At 38.1% G+C, this 17,299-nt stretch overlaps 1 protein-coding gene across 3 annotated transcripts in view; it reads left to right on the forward strand.

Annotated features, from left to right (window-relative positions):
• lsp1a (lymphocyte specific protein 1 a) overlaps positions 1-17,299 on the forward strand; it is a 51,367-nt gene that overhangs the window by 12,994 nt on the left and 21,074 nt on the right. The window contains exons 3-6 of one of the 3 annotated variants that reach the window (XM_079810410.1): positions 9,309-9,681; positions 9,768-9,907; positions 12,758-13,016; positions 13,152-13,292. In XM_079810410.1, coding sequence (XP_079666536.1) covers positions 9,309-9,681; positions 9,768-9,907; positions 12,758-13,016; positions 13,152-13,292 — 913 coding nt within the window. Of the gene's footprint in view, positions 1-9,289; positions 9,682-9,767; positions 9,908-12,754; positions 13,017-13,151; positions 13,293-17,299 lie in introns of all 3 variants that reach the window. The other 2 variants (XM_079810409.1, XM_079810411.1) reach the window with 2 other exon arrangements.

Genomic DNA, 17,299 nt, shown 5'->3' on the forward strand with positions numbered 1-17,299 from the left:
CATGTAGTAGCAAAGTTACTTATAGTCAACAGAATGTTCAAAAGGGACCATCAAAATAAAGTGTTACCAAATATTCTCCTCCCATAAATTTGGAGTCTGAAAGGGAAACACCGACAAATGCATATGCAATAAGGTCAGCTGCAAAAATAACCCGGTCCACGCCTTTTCATCGCTAATTTTTCACTGCGTGTCTTTAAATCCTGACAGTAGTTTTTTAACACAAAAAGAGGGTTTGCGTTGGCACAAGCTGTTTGTAAATCTGGCCCCAAAAGTAAAAATTAATAAGCCTCTGCATGTTCTATGCAAATTCTTGCCTGTACAGTAGAAGGCGCAGATCGAACAAACCTTTCAGCTGTGCTGCCATTCTGGATTGCAGAATGAATAGAATAGCATACAGAAGAATATAATACAGAAGAAGAAAGTTCAACACACTTCTGCAATAAAAACAAAACAAAAAAACAATGACATTGGCTTATTTGTGTTGTTGAATTTGATCATTTAAGGTCAGCAGCAAATGCTTTGGTTAAATGCTTTGGTTAACTTTTCTTTGTCTAAAATTAACAAAATTAAAAAAATCAAAACAATTATCAATCCTTCCGAAACTCACTATGGTAAGCCTACTGTATTATAAGGTTATGAATACATCACTTTCCCGTCATATCCGTAAATGGAGAAAAGTTGCTCCGCCTACTTTGACGTGTATATGGTGTGGGAGTATGGTTGAGCGAAAAAGATTTGACATGGAGGACGCTAAATCTTAAACTTCGGCTGTTCAACATTTCAAATGTTGTTAAAGCGACACAGAGATGGCATTTAAAGGTGTCATAAACTGGCTTTTTAAATTTTTTTATACTGTTGTCTGAGGTCAACTTATTTTGTTCGCATGGGATTAATCGATTAATCGTATAAAAAAATTTTCTGCATGCTTTTAAGCAACCAAAACAAATAATGCATAACGAAAATGAAGAGGAAAAGCAATTTAATTTATTAATATGCACAACAGGTTTCATGCTGTAATCTAGCCCTGACATCAAAGTAAATATATTTTATGTAGATTTCTACACCTGCAGCATTTACCATTAGATTACTAACAAATAATATATCATTTCTGGGGTGAGCCTATTTGCTATGGTAACCTAGCAACCTGTGTGTGTGTGTGTGTGTATGCGCGTGCACGCACGGCACGTGTGCCTTCATTGCAGTTTGGTACAGCAGAAATACATACATTCATTCATCTTTAATACATACTATTAAAGTTGGAATTTTTCCAACAAATGCAAAAAGTACATTTCTTTGTGATTTTAAAATACTTGAAGGAAACAGTTTACTTTCAGCAGTTATTGTCTATGGGGCAGATTTATGTTTGTTTTACATCAGATAGGCTACAGATAAATTAACATAGTAGGCCTACATTTATTTGAATGCATTAATGAGAGAGAGATGGTGTGTGTGAATTACTCATACCGTCTCTATTCATTATGAAGCTGTGGTTTGTACTTACTTCAAAGGTATTCAAATATATGCCTATAACGGTTGAGTTGAGTTTCTAAGCTACTTTAGTGACTTTACTTTAGTCACAGGACAGCGTTGACACTGCGTTTCTGCGCTGCTCTCTATGCGTGATCTTCACGTGAAAAGAGGTCTGCCTTCAGGGCGCGCGCGTTGTCAGAGACGCGACACGGCTTGGCTCTCTGTGTCACAGAAAAAAGCTGAGCACTGAACGGATAAGTTTTCCGTATTGTTGTTTTTGAATAGTGCACAATCGCTTCAATGTTCAAACTGGCAAGGCTTTAAACGCATTTACTTGACAAACTTTATGAGGACGAAAGTGAAAGCGATCTGGCTTCGGGGCTTGCGCGCGCCGTGTGTGTGTGTGTGTGTGTGTGTGTGTGGCAGCTATAAGAACGGCAATCAACTTACCTGTATAAACTGTGTAAAACATGCAGTTACTATGGTGATTTCATACTATAGGGCATCTAGAATCTAACGTAAACTAAATTCAAAATGTATCACGCGCTATGGTGTGCTTCCTGAACATTGAACAGCGGTCCATGTGAATCAGATCCCTGCGCATATAGGAATTTAACGAGGCTTCGAGGCAGAATTTTTGCCTAGAGGAATTTTTGTAATCGAGTTAACCGAGTAACTCGATGAATCGTTTCAGCCCTAGATTCGGCCGAATATTGGGCTTTTTGAAGGGGTTCGTTTTCTGCCAAACCTTAGAATTTTTTTCCACCGAACCAAACCCTAGGCTTGCACTACGCGCCTCCGCTGGTCGAATGTAATGACGCCGCCATTGATTATGGGAAGGTGTTTACTAGGTGGACCGTTCGAATGCAGTCGGCTGTGAGAAAGTGAAAATGGAACTCGTGAACAGAAAACGTGTTGTTTGGCAGAACTCTCAGTCAAAAGAAGGCGATTCAAGTCGAGCTACATGTTCTATATGCGGAATACAGAGATAACGCCTCGCTAGATTGGCCAGCCTCGGGAAGCGCCTTTCATTTGCTTTCCACCAGTCTAGAGCTTGTACTACTGCTGTATTTTAACACCGCGTAGCATATTTTGCAATATGAGCATCCCTACACTGCTGTGAACGTTGTTTACTTCATTAATGTTTTTACTGTGATAATGGACGGAGGATGGGAGTAGGATTCAGTATTTGGTTTCGGATTCGGCAGAATCTTAACCAGTGGATTCGGTATTCGGCCAAACTCCAAAAATCTGGATTTAGTAATAGGCTATTTTCTACCCTGGTTTTGAGGCTCTCTCATGGAACACTCGGTTTTTATGGGCGTGCCGCACTGAAGATTTGGAAGTCAACGCCCACTGCTATGATTGGATAACAGTTTTTTAAACAACAAATATACAATATCTAAAAAATAAAAATACATTTCAAATAAAATATATACAAATAGTTGTATTTATGAATTGCATTTTTAATCCATTTTTGAATAAATGTACATATCCGGAAAAAAAGGAGCATCATGTCATTGATTGTAGGGTTGGACTTAAATGTTTTCTTTCTCTCTTTTTCTCTCTCAACCAAACACACATTCATATACACAGTGGGCGGCACAGCTGGTCTCTCATCATTACCTAATCTCTGAAGAATTTTCAGCAGGGCATGCCTTTGGAACAGGGTTTATGTCATATCCCACACCATATAAAACCTTTCTTTTAATCAGAGAATCATTATGGACCTCACACACATATTTTATATGTGTGAGGATAAACACAGCTGTCTGAGTCAACCTGTTCAAAGCACAAATAGGTCGTCTAGGGCCACTTTGTAATTATCCTTTATCAGAGATTTAGAAGCTCACTCTTGGCTTAGATACACATGAATCATTTTTAAGACCTTTTAGATCGGTTTAACATGAAAAGTGGATTTTTAGTAATGCCTGTGCAAGAGTTTTTGAACTAGACTCATACAATTAGCTTTTGGTGAAGTAAATAAGCATTCAGATTTTTAACTGGGATATTTTGCATTGAATTGTATTGACTGATTGTTGATGTTCAGTTGTTGCTGAAAATCTACTTAATAATCTTGTGGAATGTGCTTGGCATTCCTTTCCGGCAGCTCCTGGGCAGATGAAATAGATATTAATTCAAGGCTTCGCAATGAACAGAAAATAGTCTGTAAAAACATCCTCTTTATCCCTATTTTGATATTTTCAACTGCAGTTGTGTGTGTAATGTTTTATTCTGATTAAATGTTACGACTAAACAGATCATAAACAGACGCCCTGCGTCCCAATGTGCATACACAGGCATGCTTAATCACTATAAATAAATAAATAATAGTTTTAGTTTATAGTAGTAAATAATAGTTTAAATAATAGTAAATAATAGTTTTTCGATTCATAAAAGTGAGGGTTTTTGTACGAATTTTGAGGCTTGAATTGAGGAACCGATTAAACTGATGAAATTAAGGGGGAAAAGGCTATTTATTTTAAGAGAATTAGCTCAATTGTGCAGATTTATTTAGAGACACCATTGTTAGTTCCCATGCTTTGCATATGGCTGGAAAGGGAGAGTTAATATTGAAATTAAGTGTTATTTGATGAGTTTTTGAGTGAAGGGAAACATCTGTTAACGTTTAATGTTCTGTTATGTTTGCTATTTGAAAGAGTTTCTGTTATGTTGAAGTTTTGACCGTTACCATTGTGTAGAAGAGTAGATCTTGGTTAGGTTGTGGATAACTGCATTTATACTAATATTATAAAGCATGTTGCTTTGTTCAATGAGCAATGACTTTGCTAATGCCAGTGCAGTAACAAGTTTGTTTCTGCTTGTGCTGTGCTGGCAGCATACAGTCTATTAATTGTATAGTGTAAGTCAAATATAAACAGGTCATTTCCAGTCACTCTAATTTATACCCTCTTTTAAAAGTCAACTTGAAATAAATAACCACATTTCACTAAAAATATTAAATTAATTGTTTCATAGACTAAATCATTTAGGAGATTTTACATGATTTATTCAGCTAGATTCCATTAAAGAAACCAAGCCAAAACTACTCAAAATAATATGTGTAATATTGTGACCATAATTGTTTTAAGTAAATAGCACATAACATTTTTACAGTGTGCCGCGACGATGACGCCCGGACGTAGCGTAAGCATTTTAAACTGCGAGAGGTGTTACACTTTCTCTTAAAATATTTAAATGTTTTAAAGATGTATATTTTTCTTACACAAACCCATCATTTTGCTTCAGAAGGTATTTATTAACCCTCCGGAGCCGTGTGTATTACTTTTATAATGGATGGATGTACTTTTTTCGGGCTTCAAATTTTGGTCTGCCATTCACTGCCATTATAAAACATTTTTAAATATAGCTCCAATTGTATTCGTCTGAAAGAAGAATGTCATATACACCTAGGATGGCTTGAGAGTGAGTAAATCGTGGGGTAATTTTCAATTTTGGGTGAACTATCCCTTTAAAGTATTATTCAATCATGTAGACATATCTCCTTATATCATTGGTCTCAATCACAGCTCTTGGAGAACCAGCTCTAACTCGCGTGCCTGGAAGTTTCGAGTACCCTTGAAGAGTTAAAGGGTTACTTCAGCAATTTAGCATTAAGCTTTATATCAGGAGAAACCCAGTAGTATATTCTAATGATGAGTGCTTCCTCTCCTCATGTCGCCCTGAGATGAGAGACTTATGTATTTTATGTCTGGAAAAAAGCCTCCGATGATGTAAATATTGTAATTTTGCATCATCGGAGGCTTTTTTGGCCAGAGGCTAGAGACTACAGCCAGTAGTAGGAGCTAGTTCCGCATGTTTTTAACCCACCCATAGGGGGTAGGATCTCACTCACAGAATGCAAGACACAGACGGCCGCACAGACATTCATAACGGAGCGGTGTGGAGCAAAGCGAGTGTTCTCAATGAATTTCTATTAAAAGTTAAGCTTCCATAGGCATGAACTGAAAATGTGCCAGACTGGACACGCACCGTGAATGACTGTGAGGCCGTGAATGAATGACAATGCGGCCGTGATTGAATGCCGGTCGGCCGCGCTCATTTTATTTTCGGTTTAAAATTAGCGCCAACGAAAACACAACAACAAAACGGTACAATGACAAAATCACTTAAATAGGCGCATTTCGCTTTTGAAACCAAATCTTCCGCGATCATCTGGTCTGTCAGCTCCTCACTCTCTGATGAATGAAATCTGACTCCTGCTGTGTTTGTGCGACGACACTCATTCGGCTCTGTATTGAGCAGACACGTTCAGCTTTTAATTGCAGTGTCTGTTCTCTAACTGGACTAAATGATATTATTACTATAAAAATCAAAACGACGGTGGTGTGGTGCTGCGGTGGGCAAGAGATGTAACCGGTAGGCTTGGCTTGGGAGTGGCTTCGTAGGCAGCGGAGCAAGTGCATTCTGGGATATGAAAAATACATTTTCTGGCTTTTCTCAGTCTGGAAGGCACCAACTTCTAAGATAATTTCACATTTCTACTACATAAATGACCCAATTTAAATACACATTTATCTTTCAAGCGGTGAAGTACCCCTTTAAGACCTTGATGAACTCTTTTAAAGTTTGCGACCACTGCCTTATATAGAACCTTTTTAATATAAAGCCTTCTTTAAGAGTCAAGAACCCTAGAATTCTATATAGAACCCCATTGAAGTGTACCCCCCCCCCCCATTTTCTAACCGTGTAGTTTGCAGTAAAACGACAATCCATTAACCAACATGGGATAACGTTTTTGCATTTCATTTACACTTTAGTGTACAGCTCACTGCCTTTTTTTTCCAATATTATGTGAAACCGTTCACATTACGCAACGACATTATGCATTTCATCAAAATCCTCTGGTTGCCCATGGCAAATGAAAGAAAACAACAACAAACAACCACGTGTCAGATCCTCACACGCACCTCAAACATCTGTTTTCTGAGGATCGTGTTTGAAGTCGGCCTCTCGTGTTAATAGGCTGGCACAGTGACTTCAGCACATAGTTTCTTTCATCAAAGTAACACCATCACAGGTGTGTGGGCTCAAGCGGTGCTTTCACTGACTGAAGCCGTTCATGCCTGACTGACTGTTAACTTGCCCAGATTCCCTATGAATGTGATTATAGGTCTGCCTCTCATTTCTGTAAAAAGTTCCAGTGTCTCACCACAAAGTAATGGAGTCTAAATCATCTTAAAGAAAAGGCCAGGTTTGGGAGAGCAAGTATAATTTACCTATTTTGCAAATTGAACTGTACCGAACTGTAATGGGCAACGAAGCTCCTATGACAAAATAAAACAATTATGCTTCAGCATTCTGCCCCGGTGTTTTTTGTTATTTGTCTTTGGTCAGTGTTGCATTCATATGTCAATCGAATCGCACCAGTTTGTTTGGAAGCGGACTGAGACCCCATGAAAAGGTGGGTCTTAGTCCACTTGTTTGGTGCGCAGAGTGTAAATGATCATATTTATTAAAATTATTAAATGGATGCTGCCTTAATGGGACAATAAACGCCCTCCCTACACCTAACCCTACCCAACAAATACTTTTATTATTATTAAACATTTCGTTAGGCACTTTATTCCCAATTTTAGAACATTTTCTGAATTTGTATTGAAAGTAAATGCCTTTCTGATGTTATATGTGATGGGAAAAGGGAAAAGAGCGAGGTCAGCAAAAGGCAGATTCGAACCCGAGTCGTTCCTCGAGCCTTAAGCTCTACTGACTACACCACTTTTTTAAATCTTGTTTGGGCTAAGCAGGCAGAATTAGGCGAAGCTAGTGCGAATAGCACTAGCCAACAAGGCACGCTATTTGCACTTGGTGTAAATAGACACTTTTAATCAAACTAGGTTCGAATCCCGGGGTCGAGTAGGACCGGTTACACCAGCAATGTGCTAATCGTGCTACTAACGTTCCTGTAACGTGCTAAAAACATGCTAGCACTGTGTAAGAGCATGTTAATAAAATTTTATTGACTTCTTTGAATAAAATCATCAAACTTCAAGCTTTTCTAAGTTATAACTTTTAGGTAAGGCTTTGTCAAGCCAACATCAAAGTTTGTCATCAAACTTTTTACAGTTAAAAATATTTAGGAAGGGAAGAATAACACGAATAACATGAAAAAAAAACCATAAATTAGATTCTCAGAATTCTCCGGGACACCTTCCCCAAGTCATTTCACTCAGCACCATATTTGAAACGCCTCTCGGGCAGCTATTTCAGTCATGCAAGAGCAGCTCCTATCCTCCTACATTTTTTTCAGGCTAAACCAGCCAATGTGCATGTGCAGTCATAAGCATGCGTCTCAGAACACTGAAGCTGCATCCAAAATCGCTTACAATGTGAGTAGGTACTACATTTGAATTTGAACGAACTTCACAACCGTTAAAAAAGTATGTTCTAAAAAGTATGGATGCGTGTAGTATGAATGTAATATAGGTGTACTGGCTGGCGTACTGCATTCGCCATGTCGTCTTTATCATGTGACCTACCAGCGTCAGTTGCGTCCATTCACCTCCATTGATAAAAACTCCCGTGGCCTCATGGGATAGTAAAGTGTCCATTGTGTGCACACTTCAGAATCTCGCCGGGAGTAGGTCATCCGGGTACTTTTCACCTACTGTTTTTCGAATACTATATAGTAGAGAAGTATTCGAATTTCGGGCGCGGCAATATTTTAGCTTAGTTTCATGTTATTTTAGTAAACATGATGGTGTTTTGTATTTATGTGTGTGATAGTATTTTCCTCAGACTGTGGAAAAGCAACTTGTGATGAACTTTATTTTTACTTTCTTTTTACCATCTGTGTTTTTAAAAAACTGAAGTTGCAATAATATTCTCTTCCCTTTTGTGACATCTATCCAGGTTAAACAGCGTCTTGAACAAGAAAAAAATTTGAGCCGGACTTCGTGTGCGGGATTTGGTATATTAGCATTATTTCAGTTAAAATAGAAACAATGTTTTTTTTACTGTAAATTTACTGTAGTTCCATTTCTATACCTCTACGGGTATATTTGTGGCAATAGCCAACAATGCATTGTATGGGTCAAAATTATCCATTTTTCTTTTATGCCAAAAATCATTAGGATATTAAGTAAAGATCATGTTCTATTAGGATATTTTGTAAATTTCCTACCGGGAGTATATAAAAAATGTATTCGTATTATTATTATTAGTAATATGCATTGCTTTAAACTTTAAAGGCGATTTTCTCAATATTTAGATTTTTTGGCACCCTCAGGCCCCGTCCACACGGAGACGCATTTATCTATATTCGTAAAAAAGTTGTATCATATCAGTGTATTGTCCAGACGGATCCGGCGTTTTGGGAGCCTGAAACCGGTAGTTTTTGATAACGGGTCCCAGAATGGATAAATCTGAAACCGACACCCTAGCGTTTTCGTGTCTACAGCCAATCCGTATATTTTGTGTATCACACCAGGTCTTGCGCATGCTCCAACTCTTCTTCTCCATTTTAAGTGCATCTCTGTGGCAGAATTACAGCACCACACACTAGTCTGGCATGTATACTTCATTGTTTCAAATCGGTTTACGTGGTTTCGTGTGTACGCAGATATTTCTTGAGACAATGGGGGAAAAAATCGGATAGGGAAAGCTCTGGTTTTGTGTGGATGTGGCCTCAGATTCCAGATTGTCAAATATTTGTATCTCGGCCAAATATTGTCCTAACAAACCATACATCAATGGAAAGCTTATTTATTCAGCTTTCAGATAATGTATACATCTCAATTTCAGAAAATGGAGCCTTATGACTGGTTTTGTGGTCCATGATCACATTTTATACTTATAGGTGTGTTGCTGTTTTTCAGCTACGAAAGTGAACTCAAACCAAGCAGTCCTATTACTATGGATGAGGATGAAGGTTTCAGCGATTGGACCCAGAAGCTGGAACAGAGAATGCGGCTCAAAATGGAAGAGAACGGCAGTGGAGTACAGTTGCAAGAGGAGGAGAAAAATATGAATGCAAGATCTAGACAAAGAGAGAAAACCAGCGTCACCACCACCATACAGTATCAGCAAATTCAAGACAGGGAGGAGGAGGAGAAAAGACCAGAGAGGAGGAGCGCTGAGAGACGAATGGTGATCAGTGAAAGGGTGAGCAGTCAAAGACCAGAGGAATGGCACAATGACACGACAGACAGCAAGAGACAACAGGAAATAAAGCCACCAATGGAGAACAAGGTGCCAGGGGAATTGTTACAATATTAGAAGTACAGTACATCTTACCATGCATGTTACTATGTCTAAATCATAACCATCACTCACAGATAAAAGAGGAGAGGAAGGAGGTGAAGGTGTCATACACGTCTAAAGTCTTCCTACAGCAAGACAGAATGCCTAATGGCAATGGAGAGGCAGCTGCTGAGGAAATGGCATCATATCTTGTCAAAACCAAAAAATCACCTAGGTAACTTGATTCTACACTTTCAGTAGCACTCTATTTTACAGTCCTGTTCCCCATGTGCACACTATGTACTTATTATAGAAATTACAGTAACTGAGTAATAACTAGGTACTAACCCTGATCCTACCCCTGAACCTAACCTTAACCCATGTATTTACTTTATATTACCCAGTACTTTCTTAGGTAAGTACACTGCAAGTACACGTAAGTGCACACACTGTAAAATAAAGTGCATCCACACTTTCTTACCCGTAGGTTTTATGCTGCATTCACAGCATGTCATAATTACCGTAATTACAACCCATGATGTTCTATTCAGAGCTGTTCACATCCTCGGACTCGGAAGTATGCGTTTCTATGGTAACAATAACAACAACAATATGAATCTGCAGCACTCAGGGGGTACAGTGGCCAAGTCGGAGTGCTCACAAAATTCCAAGTTTTCAAGTTGGAATTATGAGTTCTGCAAAGATGTTAAAGGGATGGTTCACCCAAAAATGAAAATTCTGTCATCATTTACTCATCCTCAAGTTGTTCCAAACCTGTATGAGTTTCTTTGTTCTGCTGAACACAAAAGAAGATATTTAGAAGAAAGTTTGTAACCATTAACTACCATAGTAGGGGAAAAAAATGTTAGTCAATGGTTGATCTATCTTCTTGGTTACAAACATGCTTCTAAATATCTTCTTTTGTGCTCAGCAGAACAAAGAAACTCATACAGGTTTGGAACAACTTGAGGGTGAGTAAATGATGACACATTTTCATTTTTGGGTGAACTATCCCTTTAACGCATTTTACAAGTCGTAATCTCGCAATGACAGTAATTATGAAATGGTGTGAACGCACTAGTGTTAGACCGATATATCGGCCGTTTTTACGTGTATCGGCATCGGCCGATACAAGGCTGCTGCGTTCGCCGATATTTTTTTCCCAGCATTATTTACAGACAGGCGTCCACAGGCAACTCTCACCGTCTTCAAACTCTCTTGCTCTCCCTCCCTCGTGCATATTAATCAAAATCAATTGAGAATTGACACGATGGTAAAAGGTCGAAAGACGTGGAGCATTGGGAGATTTTTTTCCTGAATTACCACTGGTGTTGCTCTACAAGAGATTAAGTTAAGTGCACCTACACTCTAAAAAATGCTGGGTTAAAAATAACCCAAGTTGGGTTGAAAATGGACTAACCCATCAATTGGGTTATTTTTAACCCCTTCATTTTTTTAGAGTGTAACCATTAAATGACTAGGTTGTAAATAGTTTTAAAATTAAGTATAGTACAGTCAGTGTACACTTTATTATGCTGCTTGCTTGTTGATACTTGTGCAATAGTGTAATTATTTTATTTATGCTTAAATATTTTTTTTCAGAATTTATTTTCACCACTGAACTCTTTTTTTTTTCTTGTTCTACCTCACCTGTTTTTACTATTTGTTAAATATTGTTTTTTTTAGTTCAATAAATGTTCCTTTTTTTAAATTGTAAATTTTAAATTGTTATCATCCTGATCATTGTGTCATTTTTATGTTGTTAATTGAGGGAGCAAAAGCAGTATCGGTTTCAAATATCGGCTTAAGAAAATCGGCAGCCCGTATCGGTCATCGGCTAAGGCTGATGAAAAAAAATGGTATCGGCATCGGCACTAAAAAATCCATATCGGTCGACCCCTAGAACGCACCTTAAGCCCAGGTCTCCCCAAAATTATTATTTTTTTAAGTTAAAGCCTGTTTTAATTCCTATTATCATATGTCACTGTATTCTCATTACAATGATACAGTAATTTTCAATACATATTTTTATACATAATACATGTACTTTTCAAAAGTTTGGGGTCAGTTATACTCACCGAGTCTGCATTTATTTGATCAAAAATAATCTTTTTAAATATGTTTTCAAATGTAATTTATTCCCATCATTACTCCAGTCAGTGTCACATGATCCTTCACAAATCAGTCTAATATGCTGATTTGCTGCTCAAAAACATTTCTTATTATCAATGTTTAAAACAGTTGTGCTGCTTCATATTTTGTAGAAACGGTGATACTTTTTACTTAGGATTCTTTTATCAATAGAAAGTTCTATTTATTTTACATAGAAATATTCTGTAACATTATAAATGTCTTTATTGTCACTTTTGATTAATGTCCTTGCTGAATTTCCCAAAAAAATCGTAATGTTTAAACGGTACTGTATATATTGCATTACACTAATGAGAAAAAAAAAACTTTATTTTAAAAATACAGCCTGTTTAACTGTAAGAGTCAACAAAAAGGAAAATGATGTGTTGTTTTTGATGATAGTCATTGTTTTTGATAAATAGTTACTGTATTTGATAAACACTAACTGTTTAAAATAAACCTTGGCTAACATTATAAGTTGACTTTAGGGGGGAAATAAACGCAGAATTAGGTCCCATTTAAATTTTGAGGCTTATGTCATATGTGTTACAGACGTGACCTAATATTGTAGCTGCCAAAAAGTCTTGCCAAGAAGTTTCTAAAAGGGCTGTTAAGGGAGTTGGTTAGTATATACTCTTGTATAGCCTAACACCTTAAGGTCTGGCCCATTCAACTGCGTATTCTGGCCAAGAACTACCCACCTCGACAGAAAGAGACGTAAAGCGACCAACCACAGTTTTCTCTAAACTGTTTAAGGTTATCTGAGATATATTCATAGTTGATTGTGTGGAAATATAATGTCTGCAAACACCAAAAATGGCGGATATGTATGATCGGATGATCAGAATGTCTGCGTGTCCAAAAGTAATTACTGATTGTTTCACAAAAAATAACAAATATGCCAAGCCATCTTGAGACTAACCCCATTGTACTGTTCTCCACTCTTCTCCAGCAGGACTGTAGATGTAGATCAGGCCTTTGAAACTAAGAAAGACATGCATGCTGGTTTAGAGACAGAGCTGAAGCTCGAGAAGATTAGACGTAGCCACCAGGAAAAGGAGAGCCAGGAAATGGAGCACCTACGGCAGCGTCAGGCCGAGGCTGAGCTGGAGCTAGAGGAACTGAAAAAGAAGAGAGAGGAACGGCGCAAAGCTCGTGAAGAGGAGGAGCGGAGGAGAGAGGAAGAGGAACAGCAGAAAATAGCCAAAAAAGAGGTGGCTGAGCTGTTTAAAAACACAAATACTAGCCCAAAACAAATGTATGTCTTTGAAAAGCTTTTGTGGGAAACGTTAAACTAGCAGTAGAACATTATTTAAAGGTTCAATTTCATTTTGTATTAATAACTACAGGAGGACAAGAGACAGATGAAGGAAGACATTGAGAGAAGGAGGATTGAAGCGACAGAGAAGAGAATGAAGAATATCAGCATCACATCCACAGATGGTGATGACCCATTTAACCCTCTAAACCCCATCAGTCCAACTTTCAAGGTAACTGTGCATATCTTAATAAACATTCTTAAAGGGATAGTTCGTCCAAAAATGAAGATTTGCTGTTAATTTACTCACCCTCAGTCCATCCAAGTTGTACTGTAGGTGTCTTTTTTTCTTCAGTAGAACAGTAAAGAAGATGTTTAGCTGAAACCGTGGTCCTTGGTGATACCTATAATGCAAGTCAATGGCTACCGTCACTTTGAGAGTCAAAAAACATATTACAGGCAAAACAAAATTAATACTCATGGCTCCTGCCAATTCATTGAGGTCTTATGAAGCAAAACGATCAGTCTGTGCAAGAAAACACACGTCCTCCCTCTCTGTTGTAAACAAACACAGTGTCAGCTCAGGTGTGAGGTCGCTCCCACACATACGTCACACTGTGACAGGAAGTTCGCGCTTCAGACTGTCGTGAATGCACTCATGACCGTTTGCCAAGATTAAAGGGATTAAATGTAATAATGTTGAGTTTCTTGAACATACCAATCGTTTCGCTTGATAAAACCTAAATGTATCATGAGGAGCCATGGGTATTAATTTGTTTACGCTGTAATATGTTTTTTTTTCACTCTTAAAGTGACGGTAGCCATTGACTTGCAATATACGAATCACCAAGGACCACGGTTTCAGCTTAAAATCTTCTTTACTGTTAAACTGAAGAAAAAAATTTCACCTACATCTTGGACAGCCTGAGGGTGTAAAAAGTAATAATTATAAGAATTTGTTACATTTATATAGCGCTTTTCTCAGCACTCAAAACGCTTATATGGAAGGGAAGATCTCCTCTACCACCAACAATGGGCAGCATCCTTCTGGATGTGACGGCAGCCATATTGTGCTAGAACGCCCACCACACACCAGCTTGTTATTGGTGGAGAGGAGACCGAGTGATGAAGCCAATCAGTATAAGGGGATTATTAGGAGGCCATGATGATAGATGGAGCCCAACAAATTTGGCCAGGCTGCCAGGGTTACAGGGTGATAGCTACTGGCAGGTTCTTGTGGAAGCCCACATTTTTCTTCTATTGCATCGCAACGAAAACCCCTTTTGGAAACCTTTATTTTTAAGAGTGTACGTGCATAGCCTTCTCAATCTAGAAATGTTTTTGCAACCACAACAAATAAGCATTTCTCAGACATTGAACATTATGAACATCATGATAAATAATCCTGTTCTTTTTTTCAGAATACAAGCCCCATTTTATTTTGTAAGTTGCTTGTGCTTGTTGTGCTGTGATCATACCCACATGTTTGCAGTGTGTATTATAAGTGGTTGAACACATCTTTTGAGTCAAGTGACATGCATGCATATTCATATGTTGGTCTTTAAATAAGAATTACAGGAATATCCCAGGTTCAAAACAAATTAACATGTTTTTAAGTAGCACAAAACAATTATTATTACCTGTACTTTGTAAAATCAGACAAATAAAAATACATTATTTTATTTGGTAACTGACAATTTGTCAGTAGTTACTTATTTCGGAACTTGGAATATTCCTTTAAAGAATTAGTTCAATTTAAAATGACAATTTCCCGATATTTTACTCACCTCCCATCTCATCCAAGATGTTCATGTCTTTCTTTCTTCAGTCGAAAAGAAATTAAGTTTTTTGAGGAAAATATTCCTGGATTTTTTTCCACATCATAGACCAAAATGTTGAAGGTCGAAATCAATGAAGTTTCAAAGCTCTTCAGAGGCTCTGCACGATCCCAGACGAGGAATAGGGTCTTATCTAGCAAAAATTAAAAATGAATATACTTTTTAACCTAAAATGCTCATCTTGCGCTACTCTGCGACGTGCCAAGGATTGCGTAATCACTTCGGAAAGGTCGTGCTAGACGTTGGCAGAAGTACCTCCCCCGTGTTTACAAAGCACACATGCGAAGACTAATACAAACGGCCTTTAGCAAAAAAAAGGTAAAAAAACGATGTTGGATGATTTTGAGGTTGAAGATGGAGTGTTTTTTGGTAAAGGGCATTTGTATTAGACGTTCGCTTGGGGCGGTACTTCCGCATACGTCTAGCGTGACCTTTCCGACGCGACTGCGCAATCCATGGCACGTCGCAGAGCAACGCAAGATGAGCAATTTAGGCTAAAAGGTATATACAAGTTTGTTTGTTTTTTAATGGCCGATCGTTTCACTAGATAAGACCCTATTCCTCGTTTGGGATAGCGCAGAGCCTCTGAAGCCCGTTGAAGTGCTTTGAAACTGCATTGATTTGGATCTTCAACATTTTGGTTGCCATGGAAGTCCATTATGTGGAGACAAATCCTGGAATGTTTTCCTCCAAAAATGTAATTTCTTTTCAACTGAACAAAGAAAGACATGAACATCTTGGATGAGATGGGGGTGAGTAAATTATCAGGAAATTTCCATTTTGAAGAGAAATAATCCTTTAAATTGGCTTAGTTAATATTTAGGCCACTTCCTTTTTTCTTTGGTTGAACTACAAAACTGTTTGAAGAGTGTTATTTGTTTCATTGCTGCATTTGCTTTACAGCTTAAAGGGTTAGTTCACCCAAAAATGAAAATTCTGTCATTAATTACTTACCCTCATGTCATTCGACACCCGTCAGACCTCCGTTCGTCTTCGGAACAGAAATTAAGATATTTTAGTTGAAATCTGATGGCTCTGAAAGGCCTCCATTGGCTCAATGGCACGGTTCACTCTCAAGACCCTTAAAAGGTACTAAAAACGTCGTTACAAAGTCCATCTCACTACAGTGGTTCTAAAATAACTTTATGAATCGGCGACAATAGTTTTTGTGCGCAAAAAACCCCTAAATAACGACTTACATAGTGATGACGATTTCAAAAAAAGCATCATGAAGCTTCGAAGGGTTATGAATCACTGAGCCGAATGATGATTCGGATCGCGTGTCAAACCGCCAAACTGCTGAAATTTGGCGATTCAAACCGCTGAATCGACTCAGTGATTCATAACGCTTCGAAGCTTCATGATGCTTTGTTTTGAAATTTTCATCACTATGTAAGTCGTTATTTAGGGTTTTTTTGCACACAAAAACTATTGTCGCCGATTCATAAAGTTATTTTAGAACCACTGTAGTGAGATGGACTTTGTAACGACGTCTTTAGTATCTTTTAAGGGTCTTGAGAGTGAACGGTGCCATTGAGCAAATGGAGGACTTTCAAAGCCATCAGATTTCAACTAAAATATCTTAATTTCTGTTCCGAAGATGAACGGAGGTCTGACGGGTGTCGAACGACATGAGGGTAAGTAATTAATGACAGAATTTTCATTTTTGGGTGAACTAACCCTTTAAATTATAAAACAGCTGTGTTTTTACATATGCACTTATGGGACTTTCATTGTCTTGTAAAATTGATTCTGACACATTTTTCCATTTCTTGAAGACGTTTCACCACTTATTTGAGTGATTTCATCAGTTCAGACACAACCGATGAGTTGAATTTCATCAATAAATGGAAAAACATGTTCAGAGGCCCCAGCATAAATTCTACATGACATGTTGTGGTGATTGAGCATTTGCATAGACATATTCATTAATGAACTATCCTAGCTTTTCTAAAAACAGTATTATACATCCAGAAGTTGGACTAAAATGGAAACAGCATAACCAGTGGTTCTTGCAAAACAAACAGACCCCTAACCCTCACTAGAGACCAGAGTATCATAGACACTTGTGGCATGGACAACCACCAAGAAACCAACCAAAACATTTTATCAACCACATAGAAACGCCCTGGCAACTACCCAGCATTATGGCGGTGAGGTTGCACAGGCAAGAGTTCTGCAGACTCTTTAATGTCTAAGGGGGCTCTAGTCAAATCTTACCAACATAAATAGATTAGGATTACTCAGACACTTAGTGGCTCAGTCCAAACACAAACTGTAGGTCATGAGCCTAGCAAAGCCAAGCTTTTATCCACTGGTATCCAAAGTCTACCCAAAAAGATGCAGAACATTGTGTGAGAAGCACAAAACCTGGACCCCTGAGCAATGGAAAACTAGTAAT

This window comes from Gobio gobio (assembly GCF_949357685.1).
Source record: "Gobio gobio genome assembly, chromosome: 25".
Classification (NCBI taxonomy): Eukaryota; Metazoa; Chordata; class Actinopteri; order Cypriniformes; family Gobionidae; genus Gobio; species Gobio gobio.